The sequence below is a fragment of the Vipera ursinii genome (assembly GCF_947247035.1).
Source record: "Vipera ursinii genome assembly, chromosome: 1".
Lineage (NCBI taxonomy): Eukaryota > Metazoa > Chordata > Lepidosauria > Squamata > Viperidae > Vipera > Vipera ursinii.
Genome location: NC_139512.1, coordinates 100801364 through 100827725, shown reverse-complemented (window position 1 = coordinate 100827725; position 26362 = coordinate 100801364). Strand labels below are relative to the sequence as shown.

Here is a 26362-nt window from a genome sequence, read left to right as displayed (position 1 = left end):
TGTACCTGGGGGTGGTCAAAGATATACTCTGGGTAGGCATGCCCCATAGAGCTCCCACCTCTATGGGGCTGCAGATGTAAAAGTCAGCCACTCTCCCACCATGGCTGGTACCCAGGACCGACCGAATCCAAAAGGGAGAGGGGGAGGCAGACAAAGTTATATATTCAGGCAAAAGAGTAGACGGGGCAAAATGAAAAAGATGGTCTAAAAGCGTCACCGCCGTTAAAACGGTCCAAAAGCGGTATAAAGACCGCCTGTTGCTCCATTGAAGCGGTCCGAAGACGCCATTGCCAACACAAGCGGTCCGAGGCGGCACAGAAAATATCATCGCCGCTAGGATAACTCTCAGTCGCCCTCTCCGCCGCCAAAACGGCCCGAGGACGATAGAGTCATTAAAAGCAGCCTGATACAGTCTGGGGCAAGATGGAAACACCACCGCCGATGAGAGGGGCCAGGAGGCCGAGAAACATCGCAGCCAATCACTGGCCTCCACAAGCGGCCCAAATAGGCCAGAAAACGTTAATGCCGCCGAAGTGGCCCAGAAACAGGTCAAGTGTTGCCACACGGGCCAAGAGGCCCCAGGGATGCCACCGCTTAGTGCTGGTCGCTGAGAACGGCCAGAGCCCACTGCTTCCGTCGTCGTCGTCACCGAATGCAGGCCATCTCTGCCATCGAATACGGCCCCAAGGGACGCCCCTACCAGCAGCAACGCCAACGCCCACGCCGTCGCCATCGCCATCGCCGCCGCCAAGTCGGACCCACAGGCGTCTCTCTCGGCAACCAAAGGCAGCTCAAAGGTGTTAAAGGCAGCCCGAAACAGCCCGGGGAAGCAAGAAACGCCGCCACCGAGCGCGGCCCGAGAAACTGCCGCCGCCAGCGCCGAGGCCGCCGCCCACGCCGCCGCCGCCATCACTGCCACTGCCATCACTGCCACCCAAACGAACCCGCAAGCGTCCTCCTCGTCCTCCTCGCCGACCAGGAACAGCCAAGCAGCCCAAACCGGTCCGGAGCAGCAGGGAACAATAGGGGAACGCCGGAGGCAGCCACGAACAGCTGAGGGCGGTCCGGAGAAAGCGGCCACGAACAGCTGAGGGCGGCCCGAAAAAGGCAAGCGGCAAGCGGCAAGCGGCAGAAAGCGGCAAGCGGCAGAAAGCAGAAGGCAGAAAGCAGAAGGCAAACAAAGGTGAGCAGATGGAAGGGCTCGCAGGCTACCGGCTGTTCTCTGCCCGTTTTCGTCAGCCACTAGCTGCCACGTCCCCCAATCCACATCCCAGACAGCCCGAAGGCTCCTGAGGGGCTCCAAAGGGACGCCTCGTAGCTGGAACTCACGGAGCTCACGGAGCTCGATCAAGCACGTCCGCCATCTTGGGCAGGAAATAGTATAGGTCATAGTAGTAACTGTGAGAGGGATCTCGGAGTCCTAGTGGACAATCACTTAAATATAAGCCAGCAGTGTGCTGCAGCTGCCAAAAAAGCCAACACAGTGCTAGGCTGCATTAACAGAGGGATAGAATTAAGATCACATGAAGTGTTAACACCACTTTACAATGCCTTGGTAAGACCACACTTGGAATACTGCAACCAGTTTTGGTCACCACGATATAAAAAAGATGTTGAGACTCTAGAAAGAGTGCATAGAAGAGTAACAAAGATGATTAGGGGACTGGAGGCTAAAACATATAAGGAGTGATTGCTGGAATTGGGTATGTGTAGTTTAACGAAGAGAAGGGTGAGGGGTGACATGATAGCAGTGTTCCAATATCTCAGGGGCTGCCACAAAGAAGAGGGAGTCAAGCTATTCTCCAAAGCACCTGAAAGCAGGACAAGAAGCAACGGATGGAAACTAATCAAGGAGAGAAGCAACCTAGAACTAAGGAGAAACTTCCTGACAGTTAGAACAATTAACCAGTGGAACAACCTGCCTCCAGAACCTGTGAATGCTCCAACACTGGAAGTTTTTAAGAAGAGACTGGACAGCCATTTGTCTGAAATGGTATAGGGTTTCCTGCCTGAGCAGGGGTTTGGACTAGATGACCTCCAAGGTCTCTTCCAACTTTACTATTCAAGCACCTTTATTGCTTGAAGTGGTTCTTTCAAGAACTGTAGATTCTCTTGGGGAGGTGTGACTGAGTTTTAGGACCTATGATAATGATGTCATCTAGCCACATAGGGCATATCAGTGAAAGATTCAGCCTATGGAATAAATCTCACATTCCACCCAATTTTCATGTTCTGTCATTCAGTTGCTCTTCATTTTGATCTGATCTGTGATCAATGAACTGATAAGCATCATTTTGATTGGACTGTCTATTAGTAAACTGCGTATTTTGAGGTTATGCTTATCTGTCAAACAATAGAGGTGAGAGTATCATTAGCAAATTTAACAGTAACAAATATCAATTAATTAATTGCAGGCAAAACATCAGATTAGTTTATAGCAATTTTTCCAAATGATGCTAGGTTTTGAATTTTGGACATTAATTGCATACGAGGGGTGGTATTCCATAAAGTTTGCACAGCCAGACCTGAAACACAATTTAATTTTAATCAAATAACGTTAATTAAATGCAATTAATATGATTATTCCCCAGGATTGACATTTAGACAGGTCAGAGATTGATACTGCCGTCATGTATATGTAAATTCCATCTAAGAATCTAAAGGATTGCAGCTTCAAATTGATAGTTACAATTTTAATGCAGGCTCAGTACAATAGAATAATGCATATATGTGCCTACCTTCAGAACCTACAAGATGTAAAATTTGAGTAGAGCATCAATAGTGTAGATGATTAGATCCTAGATAATCTAAATTATCGTTAAGAAGATCCAATGACATAATATGTTAAATGTAAAAAGTATGTAGTAGACAAAATTCATTTAATGTTGTTTTGGCATCTATCTTATTCAACATTTTTATTGATTAAAAATAGTTCAGATCTGCTAACACCATCTCGTCAGATCTAGCTCAGTAAATAAATATTTCCATGGAAACTAAGCACAGCATTAACCAAACAAAGACAATAACACCATAGCAACTTGATTCAGAAGACAAATCTGCAAAGATCTTTAAAGTTTATTTTGAAAGAAAGAAAAAGAAACACTTTTACAAAAAGAATATATTTTTATTAAACAAACTTTTTCCTTCATTACTCCAAACTATTTATCGGAAAATCCTTTTTACCCAGTAAAGGTAAAGAACTTTAAGTTGATTTAAATATTCTTATTGTGATCGGGTAAAAAACACTTCTAGCCAATTTTGGGTAATTTATCCAGCTTTGGGAACCACTGACCTTGTTGTGCTTGACTTTTAAAATGAAATCTATATCAAGAATTTTTCACTGCTTAGTTCCACTGCAGGAATAGCCACACATAGCTAGGAATTTTGGCTAAGTTAAAAATAAATGGGAAAGGTGAATGTATGGGATAAGAGATGGTAGGAAATTAGGTACATCTTACCTTTTTGGCCCAATAGTTCTCTCCTCAAAAATGTGCTACTTCTTCCAGCTTTCAGCTGTTTTACGCTGACATGAATCTGGTTGATATTATAAAACCAGAATGGGGCTCTCTTTTGGTTCCTTATGGTGATAAACAGTACAAACTCTAAATATTGCAGGCAGAGAATCCAAAATGGCAGCTAAGAATGAGCTACTGTTACCAAGGTCTCACTTTTGTTATGCTGGATTAGCTCAAATTTAAATCCTGATTTCCCAATTGTCCAAGAAGCTTATCATTTTGTCACTGCAATAGCCCATTAATGTATTATTTTCCCATTCTCATGTGCCTCAAAGGAATTTCTCATATATCACCTGTTTTTCATCTTGCAATGTCTCGAGTCATCTTTACATCTTGTGTTTACATTCTGAAATTTCTCAAAATCATTTTTAAAGTAATTTTAATAAGTAAATTATTTTAATTATTTTTGACTGTTACCTTTCTTTGGCTTCCTTGTTCCTTTATCTAAATAAAGCTTATTAATTTGCTTTATTTGGATCATAAAGCTTATTTCTGAATTTTAACTATGCTTCTGGCTATTTAAGTATTATTTCTTTACATGCCAGGTCACTCATTCAAGCTAGACTTTGAATAAAAAACAAATGATCAACTGGTAGAATTTATCCCAGTGATTAGAAAACAGCTTCTTATAGTTTCCCTCTTCCAGATAAATGCTTACCACATTCTTATTCCAGGTTCAATAGAAATATAGCTACTGTAACAGAGAGTCAGTTTGGTCTAGTGCACAGGTCTGCAACCCGCGGCTCCGGAGCCGCATGCGGCTCTTTCAGCCGTCTCCTGCGGCTCCCAGTCCTCCAAAAAAAAAAGTGGGACTAAAAAGGTTCAACCAATCAATTCAAATATGCAGGGTAGGTGCATATCTCGCCTTGCTCCACTCTTCAGTCAAACCCTGTTCTGCGCATGCACGCATGTACGCGCATGTGCACACATCTTTTTTGCGGCTCCCAGTTTTTCCTTTTGTGAGGGAACCGGTTCTGAGTGGCTCTTTCACTGTTTCAGGTTGCTGACCCCTGGTCTAGTGGTTAAGGCATCAGGTTAGAAAATGGGATACCGTGATGAGTTCAAGATCTGCCTTAGCCATGAAAGCCAGCTGGGTGAGTTTGGGCCAGTCACTCTCTCTCAGCTAAACTCACTTCACAGGGTGCTTGTTGTTGACAAAATGGGAGGAGGAAGGTGTGTTGGATACGTTCATAACTTGAGTTATTTGTAACAATAAAGTGAAGATATTATTTCTATACATGAATGAATGAATGAATGAATACTAAGGATAGCAAGCAAGCGTAAGTGCATGCATGCATGTGTATATGCGCAAGTGCACACACACGCACACGCACACACACACACACACACACACACATTCTCTTGGAGAAATGAGTGAAGACTGATAGTGTATATCAGTGTATATTCAGAGTATATCATCGTAGCAGGTCACCTACAGTGTAAAGGTCTCTCCAGCTCCCCAGCTAAAACCAGAAGGCCCTACATTGGGCAGAACAGGAAAATGCTAGAGAAGATCATTTTAGTGACAATGATTTTAATTGTCATTTGAATGAAGCAGCACCATAGTATTTTGGCAGATGCCAACCTAGCCTTGGAGAGTGGGGGATTAATCAATTGATCAGGGCCATCACTGACAAACAATCCCCCAAATGAGGATTATTAACAGCTTCTCTTATTAGGAATTTATCAAGATGGAATGATTGCATTTGGAAAATCTCAGTTACTTCCAGAAAGTCTTTCTAATGCTGATGTCTTCCTGATATTCTGGGAAACACTGTCCCTAAAGCTGGAGATTGAACTGTCTTTAGCCCTCGATATAAATAACTTCTACTATGATACAAATGTTAAAACACAACCCCAAATTGGTCTTTAAGAGGTAATATTGCTTAAATCCAGAAATTATGTGCAAAATGTCATTATTTGTCACTCAATGCAGAAAGCAATCATACTTGTTTTATTTCCTCTATCTGGTAGGTTTCCCCAGCTGTGAGTTAATGATAATTACAACTGTCTTGCCCAGTAATCATTGTAAAACCAGGTTTTTTTTCCTTTTTCTTTTAATGACCCTGTAATCCCTTGCATTAGGGTGGAGTCAGGGCAACTGAATGGAGCTGAGCGTTTACCGGTCGGATGTCCTTCCTGATGCCTATGCAAAGTTCGTACCAGATATTTTCTCTTTGTGCCCAGAGAAAGAAATACCTGCTGCTCCCTAGAAGCGAACTCATGGTCTGCTGATGGAGAGTTGAGAGCTCCACATCTTAGGCCACCAGGCTCCTCAATAATTGTAAAACCAGTCAATTAAAATAAAACAAAACCGCTAAGCTGCTAGGTAACCCCAATTACGCTGTAGGGCACGGGTGTCAAACTCACTGCCTCACGTGATGTGTTGTGATGCATCACAACTTTTTTTGCATTGCCAGAGCTGGGGAGGGCGCAGCCTCTGCATGATGCAACCAGCCTGTGGGTCGGCAGTTTGACAACCCTGCTGTAGGAGGTCCCCTGAATACGGGATGGTGGTGGTGTAAGTAGAAGAGTCTCTCAGTGGCCGATGTTTTCCCTTAGCTCAAAGCAATACACTGCCTTGTAGGAAAGATGCTTGAAGTTTATATTTTAAAGAATATTTATTGTTATTGTTTAAACAATTGTTTCTGCTGTTCTTTTGAAAGAACTATTATCCTGAAAACTGGGATATAAATAATTGCATTAAAACTGAAAAATACCCTGCATTAATTAACACATGTAATGTGTTAGGTCCACACAGAAAAATGTAACCCTTAAGAGAGTCCTTCATACTTTATTTGGCAATACAGAATACTTTCCTAGCTATATCTAAAACTGCCTTCAGCAATGTCAAAACCTGTCTTTTGCATTTCCCTGGGAGGAAAGAGATTCAATTTCAAGCAAACTTTCTACAAATTTCAATAAAACTTCCATTTTGGGGGTAGGAATTTAAGAGAAATATGAGAGTACCAATAAGAAATAATGAGGAACAGTTAATAGGAAATTATAGGGATGACTGAAGAAAGAACAAAGAATATGTGGAATAATAGGCATAAATAAAGCAAAACAGCAATGTAAACAGAATTCAGATTTCACAATCCATTCAAAACAATCATAAATGAGCATAGACTATTTGGGTTGCAGCAAAAGTTAGTAAAGTGAACAAAATTAACAGATTTGACTCAGTTTGCTTTTACAGGTAGTCCTTGTTCAGCAACCACAGCTGGGAGAAGCAACTCAGTTGTTAAGCAAAGGGATCATAAAGTAAAACCGTGACTGTACTTATGATCTTACTCCAGGCCTGTGAAGGTTGTAAATGTAAGGATTGGTCTTTGGTAGCAAAGTTACTTGTGGCGGCTATTTGATATAGCAGAATAACAGAACAGAACAACATAGTTGGAAGGGACCTTGGAGGTCATCTAGTCCAACCCCCCTGATCAGGCAGGAAACCCTATACCATTTCAGACAAATGGCTGTCCAGGAAATTTCTCCTTAGTTCTAGGTTGCTTCTCTCTTTGGTTAGTTTCCATCCGTTGCTTCTTGTCCTGCCTTCAGGTGCTCTGGAGAATAGCTTGATTCCTTCTTCTTTGTGGCAACCTCTGAGATGTTGGAACACTGCTATCATGTCACCCCTCACCCTTCTCTTCATTAAACCAATGCCTGCAACTGTTCTTTGTATGTTTTAGTTTCCAGTCCGCTAATCATCTTTGTCAATATCAATAAAAAGGACAAACTGGTATCCATTCAAAATCAGATGTTTTTCACTACAGATCAGGGTAGATAATAATTGATGATTTTTAAAAAAATAAAAAAACCAGGATTTTTGATTTAAATCGGATTTTTTTTATATAAATCAGATTTTTTAAATTTTTAACAAATTTATTTTAATAAAATGCTTCTGGAGTAAAAAAAAATCTATATAAATATAGTTTTTATTTAAGATACATTAATAATGTAGTTTATTCAGCATGAAATGGAGCTTAGTTATGTAGTATGAGGCTGTATATTCTGCAATATTTACATTTTTGGTAAACTCATTCAATGAATCCAAGCTCTGCAAGCTGAGATAACATGCACTGCATTGACGTATTCACACAATTTCACACTAACCATGAGATAAACCATAAAACAAAGTTCAGGAATATGCCTTTATCCCATTGTTTTGCAAATCTATGTACACTACAAACTGTATGATATTTTTTAAAGAGAAATGCATCTGTACCAGGCTCTTAGTGTTTTAATTAAATAAAAGAATTTGAGTAGTTCTCCAACTATGTGTGATTAACCTATTAACCTAAAATCGGTTCTGATCTCGCTGTTTTACTAATCTTGACAGGTTATTATTCAAAATAGGAAACTTTCATTTTGTTTGCAAATAATAATATTAAAGATTTTAACTACCAGCAAGAATAAGTCCTTACATTTAAAGAGCACCTGTCATTTCAGACCCATCATGGCAGCGCCTTTTAGCAGGCATCCACTCACCTGATGCCCGCCACGTCCCTCATCTTGTTGTATCACTGCTGCATCACCAGCCGTCCCATTAAACTGAATGGGACTGTCGGTGAGTCAACAGTGGGTCAGAGGAGGAGCCACTGTAGGACAGAGATGACAGCTGCTCTTTAAAAATGATGATGTAAATCGAGTTGATTTAAATCAAGCCTTTTTACTGGTGATTTAAACCATGATTTAAATCGTGATTTAAATCAACTTGACTTAAATCAAATCCACCCTGCTACAGATGTGGTTTAAATTGCAATATGTTCCTAAATATTTATTTTCTAAACAGTTCCAGTAAAGCCATGTCTTCAAAATGAGATTGTAATAGCGACATCTGAAATCCAACTTTCCTTCATTACAGTCAAGTTCAACTGATTCCACTATCAAAAATAAAGGCACTATAAGGTAATTGCTGGGTAGAATGACGCAAAAAGTTTCCACGACAACAAGAACTGGAGTGCCTGCCCTGTACTTCCTCATCTGTTTGCTCTCAGCCCAGGAGCCTGACAGTACAGTCACTACATCCTGTTTCTCTTAAAAGATACAGAAGTATAGAAGCTGCAACATTTAACCCTTAACCGACCTTAGCATCCTTTAGCATCCTTAATAGTTAATACCAATATTTTGATTTCTATATTTCATTAATGTGATTATTAAATATTAAAAACAACAAGAAGATGTATATATTTGAAGAGACATCTTAAACCTATCTAAACATGTATCTGGAAAAATCTTAATGCAGAGAATATGAAAAAGAAATAATTTGCTCGGTTGTCTCTCAAAATTACTACGAATCAATAATATTGTTGTAATATTACAATATCACAGCCGGTTTTATAGAAAAAAACATAATGTATAAATTAGTGACTTTAGAAACAGTGACTGCTGGTTTAAAACATTAAGATGAATCCAGGAATGATAAAACACTATGAGTGCTTTAGCTAAAAACAACCTCAACTTCTGCAATTTTTTTAATTTTTTATTTATTTTTTATTTTAATTCCATTTATATCCTGCCCTTCTCCGAAGACTCAGGGCGGCTTACAAGCTTAGCAGTAGCCTTCATTCTATGTATATGCCTGCTTATTAGGGCTTTCACACACACACCCAAGCGGCATTATTACAAAGTCAGCTTAATTGCCCCCAACAATCTGGGTCCTCATTTTACCTACCTCGGAAGGATGGAAGGCTGAGTCAACCTTGAGCCTGATGGGATGCGAACCTGCACTAATTGCAGGCAGCTGGTGTTACTTAAGGAGGCATTAGCCCACTGCTCCACCAAGGCTTGAGAAAGGTACCAGAGTAGACTTGAAAAAAACACATTAGCCTTTACTCAAAGTTACATCCAAAGTTTCACACAGACCTATTTAGCAGTTCCCATGTCTTCCCCAATACCAGATAAAAAAACAATCAGTACAAAACTGATAACAATTTACAGTATATTTCAGTTGGATTTATTGAGCCAAGTAGAAGCTTAGAAAGCATGCAAAAGACAATGTAGTTAACTCCATTAGATCCCACAGCAGAAACCCTAAGAGGCCAAACTACACTATACCCTACCTATCTTTGGAATTGCCTTTATAAACAGTAGCAGATTCTCTGAAATATAGTACCCGTGAATTGCAGGGTTTTTTTGCCTTACTTATAGAAAACCTACCGTGTTATGTCCAATAGCTCATATAGGCAACCCATGACTCAAAAACTTTCTCTGAGCTCAGATTACCTTACTTTTCACAGCCAGCCAGCTGTTAGCATCCATCAATGTGTGTTCCAGCAATTAACAGATGCACAGAAAAAACATATTTAGTAAGAATCACTGGGAAAGGAGGAATACCTATACTTAACTTTGCCCTGCTCCTCAGTGATAGCCATCAAGACAGCATAACCAATGAGTTGCAAAAGGGCCAATCTGTCTCCCAAAACCAAAAAAGCTCTTTCCTTACCAATTGTATTAAAAGTCACTCAAAGCTGATCTCTCTCTAAAAAAGTAAAGAGAGAAATAGAGAGACTGAGGTGCTGCGCAGAAATACAATTTAAAAAGTGGTGACAAGTGTTCTCCTAGCGCATATGCATCTTTCAAATGTCCACAGCAATTAGTTGCATTAAAAATGTTTCAGTTCCTAATGAATGCATTTGTTTAATATCTAGATCACAGGTCTGCAACCCGCAGCTCCGGAGCCGCATGCGGCTCTTTCAGCTGTCTCCTGTGGCCCCCAGTCCTCTGCCATGTGCAGTCCAAAAAAAGAAAAAGAAAAAAGTGGGACTAAAAAAGTTCAACCAATCAATTCAAATATGCAGGGTAAGTGCATATCTCGCCTTGTCTCCACTCTTCAAACCCTGTTCTATGCATGCGCGCATGTACGCGCATGTGAACACATTTTTTGCGGCTCCCAGTTTTTCCTTTTGTGAGGGAACTGGTTCCGAGTGGCTCTTTCACTGTTTCAGGCTTCTGACCCCTGATCTAGATGGTCATTCTGGGAGGCCCTTGTTTTGTTTTGTTTTTCTCATTTTGAGAAAAATGAGCCTGGATTATTCTTCTTCTTCTTCATCATCATCATCATCATCATGAACTGCTTTAGGAAAGCCAGTTTGGTTAAAGACTTTAAGGCACTATGATAAAAACCAGAAGATTGGGAGTTCTAGTCCTGTCTTAAGGTACACAATCAGCTGGGTGACCTTGGGCCAGTCACTCTCTCTCAGCCTTAGGAAGAAGACAATGGCAAACCACTTCCAAAAAAAACCCCTTGTCAAGAAAACCGCACGGACAAACAATTTTATACTATCTATCTTCTTTAAAAACTATGTCTTTGTGTCCCACCTTTATTATTTTTACAAATAACTCAAGGCCACAAACATATCCAACACACCTTCCTCCTATTTTCCCCACAGCAACAATCTGTGAGCAGCTCTTTAACCTACCCTATGATCCCTTCCCCACCACTTCTTCATAAGAAAACCAGATGTAACAACTGGCTAGAAAGTCAGGGTGCTTGACCCTGAGTCCAAGGAATTAGAGCCAGTGGGATGGTGCTCAGCTTTATTTTGGAACCTGGTTCCACAAAACTCCATGGTAATCACGCTATCCAATCCAAAACTGTCAACCCCAAGTCATGTCCATCCAAGTCCTCTTCAGGACTCCTTCCGAAGTATCTCAGTCCTAAGTAAAAGCACTCTAGGGAACTAAAGCATTACTTGACATGCCAATTACTTAGCACGCATCAATTTATTATCTTTGTAAGAGTTAAACTGTGATAAGGGCAAGAGCATGTAATTTTCTCTTTCAATACCAATCCCGAGGAGTCCACAATAATAAAGTCCTTTGGACATTATATTCTAAAGTTTACGCATGTTCAACTAATCATAGAAACCTCTTCTGAACTGAGCATTGGGGTGAATGAGAAGCTCCCACTTATGGGAAGACTTCTATGCATGCTTATTGAATACGCTTCAAACCTTTGCATTTTATGTGCAAAAACCTGAATAAGCAGCAGCTGTATAGCCAGGAATGCCCAATGTTTCCCCTCCAAATAAGGATGGAACCTTCTTCTTGATCCTTATTTATTTAAATTATTGGCTTAAATGGGAATAACAGCAGCAGAAAGTTATGAGGGGAAAGTATGTTGCAAAGGAGGTTAAAAAACAACTACAGAAAATATGGCACAGGCAGCATAGAATGACTACAATCATTGAATATATTAACAAGCATGTTTCGTTGACAGAATTTATTTTTGACTGTTGAAGCTGTTAAACAGCTAGTGCTGTTTAAAACTACCTCTGCATTCCTTGTTCACTGGATGAGACAATTGTTATAATGATATATCATAATGACATTTTGTTATCATTTTGCTGTCCATAGAAGAAAAATAACTTGGTGGAAACATTGCTACAATGCATTCTATTTTGACAAATTAATTTGTTGTAATATAGGGAGAAAAAGCAATTAAATTCACAGTTCAAAGTTCATGGAATCAGGCTTAACATACTTGCTTCCTGAAATAATGTGGAATAAAGTAAGAAATAAACAAAGTAATGCAGCATGTAAAATGGTTTATTAAATCCATGATTTAATAAACCCTTAAAGGCTTCAACTGATTAAATCAGTGCTTCCCAAACATTTTCCTAATTACCAAAAACTGCTAATCAGAAGGTAGGTAAAATGTAGGAAAACACTTTTAAGTCAATTTAAATGTGCCTACTCTGATCGAGTAAAGGGCTTGTTGTCATTACCAAAAGAAAAAAATTACTTTTATCCAATTTGGAGTAATTTACCCAGGTTTGGGAAGCACTGGACTAAATGATATACCTGTTCATTTCTACAGTGCTGCAATACATTTTCTTTGATACAGAATAATCGTATTATTTTTCTGTAAACACTATTGTGTAAAATATTATTATTTACACAAAAAGTTTATGTGCAAGCTTTAAAAATTGACATTGTTAATCACATAAACCAGTGGCCTACAAAACCTTTTGGGCACCGAAGACTTGTTCCATGGAGAGAGGTTTTTTTGTGGCCCGGAGGGGGCTTGGTTTCGCTTGCTGCCTGCATCCCGCAAATGGGGCTTTGCTTGTTTGCACTGCCCAATACCAGTCCATGGCCTGAGAGTTGGGGATCCCTGACATAAACAATATCAATTTTTAAAGCTCTCACATTTACACAAGTTTCTTTCCTTAAGTTGTCAAAAAAATGTATTCAACCATACTGTCCGACAACTCAGTCTTTGCAATGAAGTATGTAATAACAATGTCTGCTTTTAAAAATGCCCACGCCCTGTAAAATAAAAAAGCTAACCTGAGATTCGTGCATATATTCCTTAGTTTCTGGATAATTAGTTAAGGAAAGGAGCTGATTCTAGGAGACGTGTTTTTATGGTGGAATCTAGCACTGAGTTGCAGGTGGGATGCTGTCTTTCCCAAAGAGCAAGAAGCAAATCAGCTTTGAGTGCTTAGTGTACAGAAAAAGGCCCAGGAGGGATCCTCCCTAAACCTTCATAGGGTAAATCTGATAATTATGCAGATATGCTTTAGTCTGGCAAGATTCCTATCTATGGGCAAAAAGCAAGAAGGAAACTACTGTGAGCAATTCATTGTGTTGTTCTTGGTTCCTTACGCCTGGAATGTTTACATGGAATGTTAGTCTGTCCCAAAGATGATGTTACCAAGCTCAGATGAATGAATCAGGTTTTTAATAAAATCTCAGTTCTATAATTCTTACTTGAATAATATTTTTAAATTTATGCCTAGGAAGTTCATCTTAGGAAATACCTATTTCACACCATATTATACCCACTGAAATGACTTTAAAAATCTAAAAAGAAACTTTATACTCTAAAATACGTGATGCCTTGAAAGAAGGAACATTTTTGCAAATTCTGAATTTTTTCCCTTGATATTATAATTTAAAAGAAATTCTGAATTACAGAATAATCAATGGTTTCTCATTATTTGAACTTAAATTTCACTGCCATATTTTGTTGAACTATTTCAAATGATATATGCTACCCATAATAAGATTATTATAAGATTTTTTGGCTTTTTCAGACTATAATGTGATTAGAAAAGCTATAATGCATATTATTATTGGAACAGATAATTCTTTTAAAGTTAGTTAATGAAATATTAATGAACAAAATTCTTGTTTCTACAGCTCATTCCTATTAGTATTATACAAAGCATAAAAAGGGATGTTCTGTCAGTACAAGCTTCATATACTATATGTTTGCAATAGAAAAATTAGAAGTATAGAAGTATAATTCACAAATGAGATGTACTTCCTGTTTTCCTATGGCAGGTGTGACGTTAGAAAAGAAACTCCTTCGCATGCATGTTTTTTTTCCAAAGCTTCCACCAGCAGTTCCAAAAAATGAGAAGTGAACTATTTTATTTTTTCAGGCATCATCGGTACCGTATACCCAAAACTATTCTTAATATACTGCCTCATATATGTAGTCTCATGTAAACAACAAATACTTTCACTGAGAAAATTTTTTATTACAGCACACAAGATGTCCTATTTGTTTCACTCATGACTGTATACAGAACACCTTTTTCCAGTTTGGATTATTTGATCTGTGTTTTAATGATTTATCATTGTCCAATTTTCAGAAAAAAAGTCTCAAGGTTTAAAGATGTACTGAATAATGACCTAATCTACTTTTCCTGTCTTTCCTGAGTACTTTCCTGAATTAAAGAATGTCTATTGTTTTATATTTTGCTAAATTATAACTTAAATATTTCATATAAAATCCAAGTTGTTTTAAGAATATACATTTCTTATACTGTACTGATCAAAAACCCAATGTTTTAAGAAACAAAATGTTTGGAAAAGTTACTGCCACATTAAATATTAGTATTTATAACATTACACAGTAAATTAACTTTAATTAATCTTAAATAGTAAATTAATCTAAATTAATATTAATCTGTAATGGTGGCTTTTATATAAGGAAAGAAGGATAACCTTTTTTAAAAAATTGACAATTGATACATTTACCAGTTATGGATTTATTTGCCAAAATTCATGTTAATATTTTAAAACAAAATATTAAAAAATAATATTAATTAAAATTCACTGAGGTCAATTCTCTAGTCTTAAGTGATTAAGCTCAAAGGGTAAGTATTGTTTGCAGTCCATATGTATAAGTATGTATTTAAGATTAGATAATTAATAGTAAATTTATAAATGGCTACTAGAAAACATATTGTATCTTAGAAGGAATAGTTGCAACTGTATTTTGTACCTTGTAAGAATTTTCCTTCCATCTAATAAAAATACAAAGCTAATTCTTCCAGTTGTAATTCATTTAACCAAAAATCTACTATGTAAGATACAACTTCAAATTTAAAAGTTCAGGGAAGAAGATATTGACAATGCATAGTCCAATCATATGTACAGAATAAACTCAATATTCATTAGAACTTACACATATGTAGATATGCACAGAATTGCAATCTTTTTGTACAAATTAATTTTAAAAACCATGATGGTACATAAGATAAACTCAAATTATCCAAAATTGCAGAGAAGCTTCCTTTATTTACTAATAAATAATTATTTCATATAGTGAATTTTCAAATTACGGAATCTTTCATAATCAAGTCTATTAGCTATGAGGCTTTTCTAGCAACTGACAACATTCACTTCAGATGGTTATCATGTAATATTATAATTTTAATATTTTCAGTGTAAGGTAATATATCTGCCTTATAATGAGTAAAGTATGAATCAATCATGAGAAATTTTGTGCTGTTATAATCTCTAAATACAATTACTGCTAACAAAATAGGCTGAGTACAATTAAATCTATTTGAAAGCAATACTATTGATGAGGTTTCTTTAGAAATGTTTTCTAGTTTTTCCACAGTTGGTACACCTTTCTCAGTGTTCTTTCCTTAGGCTTTTATCTTTCTTACTATTTCCAATGATTATGAAACCTTTATCTGTCTCCTATTTGTCAAAACAAAATTGTCTTTGTCCCAATGCTGAGTACTTGTTAACAGCTCCAAAGACATATTACAGAACAAACTTCACACAACTGTTCCTCCTCCTTTTATCAGCCTATTTTTGGAATGATAAAAGTTATATTGAATTAGTTTCATAGCATTCAACAGGAAAATGTTAACCTAGTTTGTATTCTTGTTGAGAATCTGTAGCCCTCATTTTAAAATGTATACTAAGTTGGCCCTGAGCAATAAAGGCTATCAGATAGTGTGCAGTTACAAAGTCCTTTAAAAGTTTAGTTTGGCTTAGAAAATGCAGTTGTTTTGCAAATTATCAACTCAGGTAACCTCCCATAAAATAGCACGAAGTAAAGTCTGCATGTAGGCTAACAATATCAGTGTGCAGTACACAGATTATACTTTTGCAACAGGCTAAGGTGGCTATTTGAATTAAGCGAGTCAATTACATTTACATTCAGTTTTGGAGACTGCATCCTCTTGACCAAATTACACGGGTACAATTTCCACCACGCGCAGGCTGGAAAATGAACCCCACACCTCCTAACAGAAAAAGACAAGTTCTTCAGTAGAGTTGCAGGATGCTCAAGCAGAAAGCATCCCCACGCGCTGTGCCTTAAAACCATTTATTTTTTTTGGGGGGGGGGGGAAAGTGTGTGTGGGGGGGGGCAAAGTCAGGCTTACCTGTTCTTTGGAAATAGAAGGCAACGAAGGTCTCCTGGACGTTCTCCAGCTGCCATAATAAGCGGCAGAAGTCTCCCCCAAGGACACGCAACTGGATCTCCTCTTGGGTCGGATCACAGGAACTCTGTGCTCGGGCGACTTGGGATGCGAAGCCTGGAGGTGGTGCTGTAATCCCCGACCCAAAGAGGAGCGAGAAGCGAAAAGGCAGCGCTCTCCTCCCAACAGCGCCCACAAGCATCCCGCCGTCCCGGCGAAGCAGGAGAGCAGCGGCCTCAGGGGGGGAGGCAGAGACCCCAGGCCGGCGAGCGAGACCAACCAGACGAGGCCGGCGAACACCAGAACCAGGAGGCTGCGGCGGAGTCTGAGGCTGCGCTGCCAAAGGGTCAGGCCGGCCACGGCGCCGAGGGTGGCCAACAACCGTCCCGTCAGCATCTGCAATTCGACCGGCGGCGGACGAGGGACGCCTTCCTCCGCTTCGGCCTGGCGGGACAGCAGGAGCCACTGCAGCGTCAGCGAGTCTCCCGCGTAGCAGCAAAGCGGCAGCGCCAAAAGCCACCAGGGGCCGCCGGGCTCGTCGCGGGCCAGGTAGCAGGTGAGGAAGAAGAAGGCGCAGGCGAGGCTGAAGAGGGGGCTCAGGCACCGGCACAGCCCCAGCGGCGCCAACAGCCCGCCGGCTTCGGCGCTGCTGGCAGCCGCGCCCGCTTTCTTTTCGCGCTCTCCCCACAGCAAGGCGCACGGCAGGAGCGCCAAGGGAGCCGCCGCCGCCGCCGCCGCCGCCCCCAGACCCAAGAGCAGAGCGCGGCGAGGAGCGGCTGGGAGCGGCGCCCGAAGGTTCGTCAGGGGGCCGCTCGGGGCCAGAGGAGCCGCGCATCCCTTGGCGTAGCCGTTCCGCAGATTGGGCTCCGCAGAGCCGCGAGCCGGAGGCTGTCGTCTGAGAAGTTTGTTGAGCCCGCGGCGGAGAGAAGCGGAGGCGGCGGCTTCTTTCTCGTCCTTCATGGTGGTCGGGCGGGAAAGGCTGGAGGAGGAGGAGGAGGAGGAGGAGGAGGAGGAGGAGGAGAAGTGGTGTGGGGGGGGGAGGAAGAGGAGGAAGAAGAAGCCGGGCTCGGTCAGTTTCTCCTACTTCCCAAGCCTGCCTTCTTCTTCATCACTTTTCCCCAAGAGAGGGAAAGCCGGGAAAAGCCAGCAAAAAAAGACGAGCTTCGCTCCCGAAGCGCAAACGGCGGCGGCGGGATCGCAGAGTCCAAACTCGGAGCATGGTGGGTAAAAGACGGAGGGAGGGAAAACGAGATAGAGAGAAAGAGAGGGAAAAGTACTTCTTTCCCCCTTTACTCTCTCTCTCTCTCTCTCTCTCTCTCTCTCTCGCCAGCTCGCACGGAGAGAACGCGCCGCCGCCCCGCCCCCCCCCCCAGAGTTCCAGGGCAAGCAAGGTCCGCACGCGCTCTTCAAGACACGCCCTCCGCTGACGGCAGAAATGCAGGAGCTCGCTTCTGCTTTTTTTTTTTGTTTGTCCCCGCCGACCGCCCTGCAGGGCATACGTCATAAAGTACAAAGGGTAGGCAATCGTAGGAGGAGAAAGTCTCTCTCTCTCTCTCTCTCTCTCTCTCTCTCTCTCTCTCTCTCTCTCTCTCTCTCTCTCTCTCTCTCTCTCTTCCCCCCCCCCATAGAAAGGGGAGGAGCGAAAGGCTTCGCAGAAGAATCCCTGTGACTGGTGAGAAATACGGTAGTGCAAATTCAAAACGAGTTTGCGGAAGTTTAATTCTTGTCAGGACAGGAATGCTGTCTTCAGGCGCCGGTTGGCCTTTCTTGCGAAGCGGAGCTTGGCTTTAAAAAACCACCCGCTCTGCCCATCGTTTCCGATACCCACCCTTTCCGCTCAGTCGTGAGAACTTGCACGAATTCTCTCTGGCCACTTTGAGCTACGTACGCCCCTTCATGGATTACTGCCTTGTTGTGGCGAAGGGGCTTGCGTAATTCAATGAAGCTATGAGCTATGCCGTGCAGGGCCACCCAAGACGGAAAGGTCATAGCAGAGAGTTCTGATAAAACGTGAACTACTGGAGAAGGAAATGGCAACCCACTCCAGTATCTTTGCCATGAAAACCCCATGGACAGTACCAAAAGGCAAAACGATATGACGCTGGAAGATGAGCCCCTCAGGTCGGAAGGCATCCAATATGCTACTGGGGAAGAGCAGAGGGCTAGTACTAGTAGCGCCAGAAAGAATGAAGCGACTGAGCCAAAGCCGAAAGGATGCTCAGCTGTGGATATGTCTAGTGGTGAAAGGAAAGTCCGATGCTGTAAAGATTTTTTCTCCATAGGAACCTGGAATGTAAGATCCATGAATCAAGGAAAGCTGGACGTGGTCAAACAAGAGATGACAAGACTGAACATCGACATCTTAGGAATCAGCAAACTAAAATGGACAGGAATGGGTGAATTTAATTCAGATGACCATCAGGTATACTACTGCGGGCAAGAATCCCTCAGAAGAAATGGAGTAGCCTTCATAGTCAATAAAAGAGTAGGAAAATCAATACTGGGATACAATCCTCAAAATGACAGAATGATCTCAGTTCGAATCCAAGGCAAACCATTCAATATCACAGTAGTCCAAGTCTATGCCCCAACCACCAGTGCTGAAGAGGATGAAATTGACCGGTTCTATGAAGCCCTATAGCACCTTATAGAAATAACACCAAAAAATGATGTCCTTATCATCATGGGGGATTGGAATGCTAAAGTAGGAAGCCAAAAGATAAGCGGAATAACAGGCAAGTTTGGCCTTGGAGTACAAAATGAAGCAGGGCACAGGCTGATAGAATTTTGTCAAGAGAATACGATGGTCATAGCAAACACTCTTTTCCAACAACCCAAGAGATGGCTCTACACATGGACATCACCAGACGGTCAACACAGAAATCAGATTGACTATATGCTCTGCAGCCAAAGATGGAGAAGCTCTATACAGTCGGTAAAAACAAGACCAGGAGCTGACTGTGGCTCAGACCATGAGCTTCTCCTTGCAAAGTTTAGGCTTAAACTGAAGAAAGTAGGGAAAAGCACTAGGCCACTCAGGTATGAATTAAATCATATCCCTGTTGAATATACAGTAGAGGTGACAAATAGATTTAAGGAATTAGATCTGATAGACAGAGTGCCTGAAGAACTATGGACAGAGGTTCGCGACATTGTACAACAGGTAGCAACCAAAACCATCCCAAAGAAAAAGAAATGCAAGAAAGCAAAATGGCTGTCTGAGGAAGCTTTGCAAATAGCTGAGGAAAGGAGGGAAGCGAAAGGCAAGGGAGAAAAACATAGATATGCCCAATTGAATGCAGAATTCCAGAGAATAGCTAGAAGAGATAAGAATGCCTTCTTAAATGAACAGTGCAAAGAAATAGAAGAAAACAATAGAATAGGGAGGACTAGAGATCTTTTCAAGAAAATTGGAGAGATGAAGGGAACGTTTAATGCAAAAATGGGCATGATAAAGGACCAAAATGGCAGGGACCTAACAGAGGCAGAAGAGATTAAGAAGAGGTGGCAAAATTACACAGAAGAACTATACAAGAATGAGCTTAACGTCCCAGATAATCACAATGAGGTGGTCACTGACCTCGAGCCAGACATCCTAGAATGTGAGGTGAAGTGGGCCTTAGAAAAGCTGAGCAACAACAAAGCTAGTGGAGGTGACAGTATTCCAGCTGAGCTATTCAAAATCTTAAAAGACAGTGCAGTAAAAGTGCTACACTCAATTTGCCAGCAAATTTGGAAAACTCAACAGTGGCCACAGGATTGGAAAAGATCAGTTTACATTCCAATTCCAAAGAAAGGCAGTGCCAAAGAATGTTCAAACTATCGCACCATTGCACTCATTTCTCATGCTAGTAAAGTCATGCTTAAAATCCTACAAGCTAGACTTCAGCAGTATGTGGATCGAGAACTACCAGAAGTACAGGCAGGATTTCGAAGAGGCAGAGGAACTAGAGATCAAATTGCCAACATACGCTGGATCATGGAGAAAGCTAGGGAGTTCCAGAAAATCATCTACTTCTGCTTCATTGACTATGCTAAAGCCTTTGATTGTGTGGATCATAACAAACTGTGGCAAGTTCTTAAAGAGATGAGAGTAACAGACCATCTTATTTGTCTCTTGAGAAACCTATATGCGGGTCAAGAAGCAACAGTGAGAACTGGACACGGAACCACTGATTGGTTCAAAATTGGGAAAGGAGTCCGGCAAGGCTGTATACTGTTGCCCTGCCTATTTAACTTATATGCAGAGCACATCATGAAAAAGGCAGGGCTAGATGAATCAAAAGTTGGAATTAAGATTGCCGGAAGAAATATCAACAACCTAAGATACGCAGATGATACCACTCTAATGGCAGAAAGTGAAGAAGAACTAAAGAGCCTCTTGTTGCGGGTGAAGCAGGAGAGTGCAAAACTTGGGTTGAAACTTAACATTAAGAAAACCAAGATCATGGCATCTGGCCCTCTCAATTCCTGGCAAATAGATGGGGAAGAAATGGAGGTAGTGACAGATTTTGTTTTCCTGAGCTCCAATATCACTGCAGATGGGGACTGTAGCCAAGAAATTAAAAGACGCTTGCTCCTGGGGAGGAAAGCCATGGCAAATCTAGACAGCACACTAAAAAGCAGAGACATCACCCTGTCAACAAAAGTGCGTATAGTCAAGGCTATGGTCTTCCCAGTTGCAATGTATGGCAGTGAAAGTTGGACCATAAGAAAGGCTGAGCGCCAAAGAATTGAGGCCTTTGAACTCTGGTGCTGGAGAAGACTCCTGCGAGTCCCTTGGACTGCAAGGCGATCAAACCAGTCAGTCCTAGAGGAGATCAATCCTGACTGCTCTTTAGAAGGCCAGATCCTGAAGCTAAAACTCAAATACTTTGGCCACCTAATGAGAAGGAAGGACTCACTGGAGAAGAGCCTAATGCTGGGAAAGATCGAGGGCAATAGAAGAAGGGGACGACAGAGAATGAGGTGGCTGGATGGAGTCACTGAAGCAGTAGGCGTGAGCTTAAATGGACTCCAGAAGATGGTAGAAGACAGGAAGGCCTGGAGGAATGTTGTCCATAGGGCCGCGATGGGTCGGACACAACTTCGCAGCTAACAACAACACGCTGGGACTCTCTGTATCTTGATGCTGAATTCAGATCAAACGCGATGATCGGAGGTCGGTACTCCCTAACCCACAGGTCTGCAACCCGCGGCTCCGGAGCCACAGGCGGCTCTTTCAGCCGTCTCCTGTGGCTCCCAATCCACTGCCATGTGCAGTCCCGAAAAAAAAGTGGGATTAAAAAAGTTCAGCCAATCAATTCAAATATGCAGGGTATGCAAATATGCATATCTCGCCCTTCAGTCAAACCCTGTTCTGCACATGCGTGCATGTATGAGCGTGCGCACACATTTTTTGCGGCTCCCAGTTTTTCCTTTTGTGAGGGAACCGGTTCCGAGTGGCTCTTTCACTGTTTCAGGTTGCTGACCCCTGCCCTAACCCAAACCCTAAACCCTAACCCTAACTAAGTGGAGTTAAACGGCATAGCGTTTGCCCGGCCACTTCAATCCTGCAAGGTTGGCACACTCCGGATTACTTCGATTATTAAACAATGTAATCTATTGGGAACTTGGAAGTGTGCCTTCTCTGTGTCAGGCCCTGCCCTCTCGAATAAAGTCCTGCCACTCATATCCGTTCTGCTATTGTTTGGAAGGCTTTTCACCCAGCCTCTTGGAAAGGAGAAAATGAGATCCCCTGTTTTATTTCACTTTCCGTTTTTTATCTTTATTGTTTATTGATTTTATTGTAATTTCTTTGATTGTTGTGAGCCACCCGTTGAGAACTGGGAAGCATACAAATGTAATAAATTACTAGACAAGCGGTGAACCCCTTGGCTCATTATTTCAGAGCTAGTTCCTTATGCTTTTAACAATGGCAGGAGCTTCAACCTTTTTGATTGTACCACTTTTATGATATGGCATTATTCAAGTACCGCCTAGCAAGATGTCAAAAAGTTGATGACCAAAAAAAAAGGGGGGGGAACAGTGATAAAGTACAGGTAGTCCTCAACTTACAACAGTTTGCTTAGTGATTGTTCGAAGTTACAATGGCACTGAAAAAGGTGACATGACCATTTTTCACACTTATGACCATTGCAGCATCCCCAGGGTCATGTGATTTACATTCAAATGCTTGGCAACTGATTCATATTTATGAAGGTCACAGTGTCCCCTTTTGCAACCTTTTGACAAGCAAAGTCAATAGCTGGGGGAGTGGGGGGGTGGCCAGCTCAATGTTGCTCAGGTCGGGGGACACCTGTGGGGAAGCAGGCTGTGGGGGGGATCCAGAGGTCTCCAGTGGAGGGGGGTGGGACTGAGGTGGACGCCGGGGCATGGTCCACCGGAGGAGCTTTGCCGTCCCACTTGGGCCATGCGGGGGACTTCCATATGGTGGCGCAGGCTGCCTGGAGTCCTGGGCATTGGAGGGCAAGTGTCCAGCTCCCTTGAGCTCCCAGGGCCCCAGGACCTCACAGCCCAACCCAGTCCAGCCCCACTTGCCTGAGTGGCACCCAGCTACGCTTACCTCCTCGAGGCTGCTGTTGCTGTGCTCACTCTCCTTGGCCAGGTTGCTCATGGTAGGTGCAGGAAGGCAAAGTGCATGGGTCAGAAGGAGGCCCTCTCCATGTGAGGAGACCCAGTTTTGTAACCAAAGCATCCTCAGCAATAGGATGGGAGACCACCAGGAGAGGCCAGGAGGAGGGGGCAGGGCATGGGCAGCAGGGCTGCTGGTGGCCAAGTGCTAAGGCAGGACTTCTCTCAGACCCTCTCTCCCTCTCATTCCAATCTCCCTCCCTCCTTCCTTCCTTCTTTCCTCCCTCCCTCCCTCCCTATTTCTCATTCCCATCTCCTTCCTTCCTCTCTCCCTCCCTCCATGCCAAACCTCCAGCCAATGGTGCCTTTCTTCATTCCTCATGGAGGGTGACACCTCCCCAGCTGCGTTTCTTGCCTGTTTTTTGCTGCCGTCTGTGTGCGCGCCCGGCACAGATGACTGCCACAAAGTTGTAGATTGGCTCCCAGCTGGCCTGTTTGATCTCCTCTCCTCTCCCCTCCCCTCCTTCTTTTTCCTTCGGTGCAGCTCCAGCTGACTCCGCCTCCTCCCAAGGCTGCGTCTTTTTTCTCTCTCCCTCTCCCGCCAAAGCTGCCTCCTTTTATAGCCTCTCCTGTCTCCGCCCCCTCCTCCTTTCTCTTCTAGGTGTGCCGGAAGTGCCAATCCTGGGGCCTTCATCTCGCCCCAGCAGCCCTGCAGCTCCTGGGGACTCTCTCACGGTAAGTCCTGCATTGCACCGCTTTGGCTCGTTCCCTTCCCCCGGTACGCTTGGCTAGGCTAGGCAGGGCTGCGTACCACCTGCCAGATGCCAGTGTACCACTGGGTGAAAAGCCCTGTTCTAATGCACTGGTAAAGTTCTTAACAATTCAGGGAGATATTCATCGATGTTATCTGCCTTAAAAATAATCCATTTTGAACTGTTCAGTACAGTACAGTTCAGTACGGTCAAATATGACCAGAGGACATATTTTATGACATTCTGTATTATGTTATAATATATTTTCTAAAATTTGCCTAATTTCAATTCCATGGGAGTCATGGCCTCTGGATTTCAGACACATTCTGCAAGTTAGCCCATTTGAAGTACCTTGGTTGAAAAGGATTTGCTCTATGATGCATTGTTTTGTCCAGTTAAAGTTACAGACATGACAGCTATAATAGTATACTAGATAACCCATGACCCATTATAGCAATAGCACTTAGAGTTATATACCACTTCATAGTGCTTTACAGCCCTCTCTAAGCGGCTTACAGAGTCAGCATATGGCCCCCAACAATTTGGATCCTCATTTTATTGACCTATTATGATTTCCTTTCAGAAATATTTCCTCACCAGATTTCTCAAAGCCTTGAACAATGAAAGAACTTCTAATGTATTGCCTTTACTGGAAAAGTTGGAATACATTCAGAGATATACAATGTATCTTACCTTGAAAACAGTCCTTGGTGAATTGTATAGCATAATCAAGTAGCAGGATAGGAAACATTTTATGACATCCTGTATTATGTCATAAAATGTTTTATGATAATTTTAAAATTGTAAAATGTTTTACAAAATTTGCCAAATTTCAATTCCACAAAAATTATAGGTTCCAGAGTTTGGATGCATTCTGTCAGTTAACCTAAAGGTCCCCAACCTTTTGGGCACCAGGGACCGGTTCCGTGGAGAAAGGTTTTTCCGTGGATCGGAGAGTGCGTGGTTTTGTATGTTGCCTGCATCCTACGGGCGGGGCTTTGCTTGTGTGGACCGGTTGCTGGCATGCCACAGACCGGTACTGGTCCACAGACCAAGGGTTCGGAACCCCTAAGTTAACCCAATTGAGATACTTTTTGTTTAAAAATTGTTGCCCTATAATGCATTGTTCATTCAGTTAAAAAAAGAAAATATAGAAATCGTAGTTTTAGTAGTTTGGAGATGTAGCTGCCTTGAAAGTAACCTATGTTGAACCATGTAGCACAGTAGAACTTCAGGAGTTGACCACAGGAAATGTTTTATGACATTTTGTCATAAAATGCTTTATGATAATTTTTATGTCATAAAATGTTTTATGAGATTTGCCAAATTTCAGTTTCATAGGAGTCATGGGCCCAGGATTTCGGATACATTAACACATTTGAGATACCTTGGTTGAAAAGGTTTTGCTCTGTGATGCACTCTTTCACCCAGTTAAAGGTTATAGACACAAGAGTTTTTACCAGTATAGAATTACTAAAACAGAGATAAAAATTAATTAAATTAATATTTATTTATTTATTTTATTTTAATTCCATTTATATCCCGCCCTTCTCCGAAGACTCAGGGCGGCTTTACAAACTTAGCAGTAGCCTTCATTCTATGTATATGCCTGCTTATTAGGGCTTTCACACACACCCCAAGCAGCATTATTACAAAGTCAGCTTAATTGCCCCCAACAATCTGGGTCCTCATTTTATTAATATTAATAAACCATCACAGCTAACATCAGTCAGAAGATAGAAAAACTCAAAGAAGTAGTGCAAAATCAGAAAATGTGGAGACACCTGGCCCATAGAATCGCCAAGAGTCGGACATGACTGAATGGATATAATCATCATTAATATTAATAAAATTTAAAATTAATAAAAATAGTTATGGCTGAAACATTTATCACATTTGCACTAAGAGTTCCTGCATTTTCATTGTAGCTACACAAAATTTGGCTATTGTGTGGGTATTAACATAGTAGAAATCTAAGAAGATTGACATGGTATTCAGTTCTTCCAGGGAGAACACATTACCCCCTACACAGAGTGAGATAAGAATTATAGTAGAACAGCACATATTGGATAGTTTCTATGTCTTCAGAATCACAAAGACAGGTACATTCTATTAATGGGGTTTTGGTAAATTGGCTGTCGTAGTTCTGATAGATGAAACTGTTTAAAGAACCTGAAGGCAAGAATTCTTCCACATTAGAAGCAAAAGTAAAAATGTCTGCTGATTCTCAGTTGTCAGAGCAATTATATCCATTGTCATAGCGTTGACATCAGCCTTGTAATAGTTCCAATGTTGATAGCAGTGTTCCAATATGTCAGGGACTGGCACAAAGAAGAGAGAGTCAAGCTATTCTCCAAAGCACCTGAAGGCAGGACAAGAAGCAATAGATGGAAACTAATCAAGGAGAGAAGCAACCTAGAACTAAGGAGAAATTTCCTGACAATTAGAACAGTTAATCAGTGGAACAACCTGCTTCCAGAAGTGGTGAATGCTGCAACACTGGAAGTTTTTAAGAAGAGACTGGATAGCCATTTGTTTCCTACCTGAGCAGGGGGCTGGACCAGAAGACCTCCAAGGTCCCTTCCAATTCTATTCTATTCTATTCTATTCTATTCTATTCTATTCTATTCTATTCTATTCTATTCTATTTCTACTCTATACTCTACTCTATACTCTACTCATTGTTTGGCTCTGAAGAAATCCTTCCTCAGCTTGGGAAAGGTCAGCATATTTAGATAACTTGCAAGTTGTCAGCAGCCTTTTACTATTAGGGTTGTGATATATTGGGAAAAGGTGCTAGCTCAAGTATGATCCTCAATGTTTTGTCTTTTTTGCCTGGTTAAGG

General features: G+C 41.7%; 1 protein-coding gene across 1 annotated transcript in view; it reads right to left on the bottom strand.

Annotated features, from left to right (window-relative positions):
- The window catches only part of PDE3B (phosphodiesterase 3B), a 63587-nt gene extending 45861 nt beyond the window's left edge, over nucleotides 1–17726 (bottom strand). The window contains exon 1 of the mRNA XM_083363100.1: nucleotides 16157–17726. Coding sequence (XP_083219226.1) covers nucleotides 16157–17152 — 996 coding nt within the window. The 5' untranslated portion in view covers nucleotides 17153–17726. The remainder of the gene's footprint in view (nucleotides 1–16156) is intronic.
- Between the last annotated feature and the right edge of the window lie 8636 nt (nucleotides 17727–26362).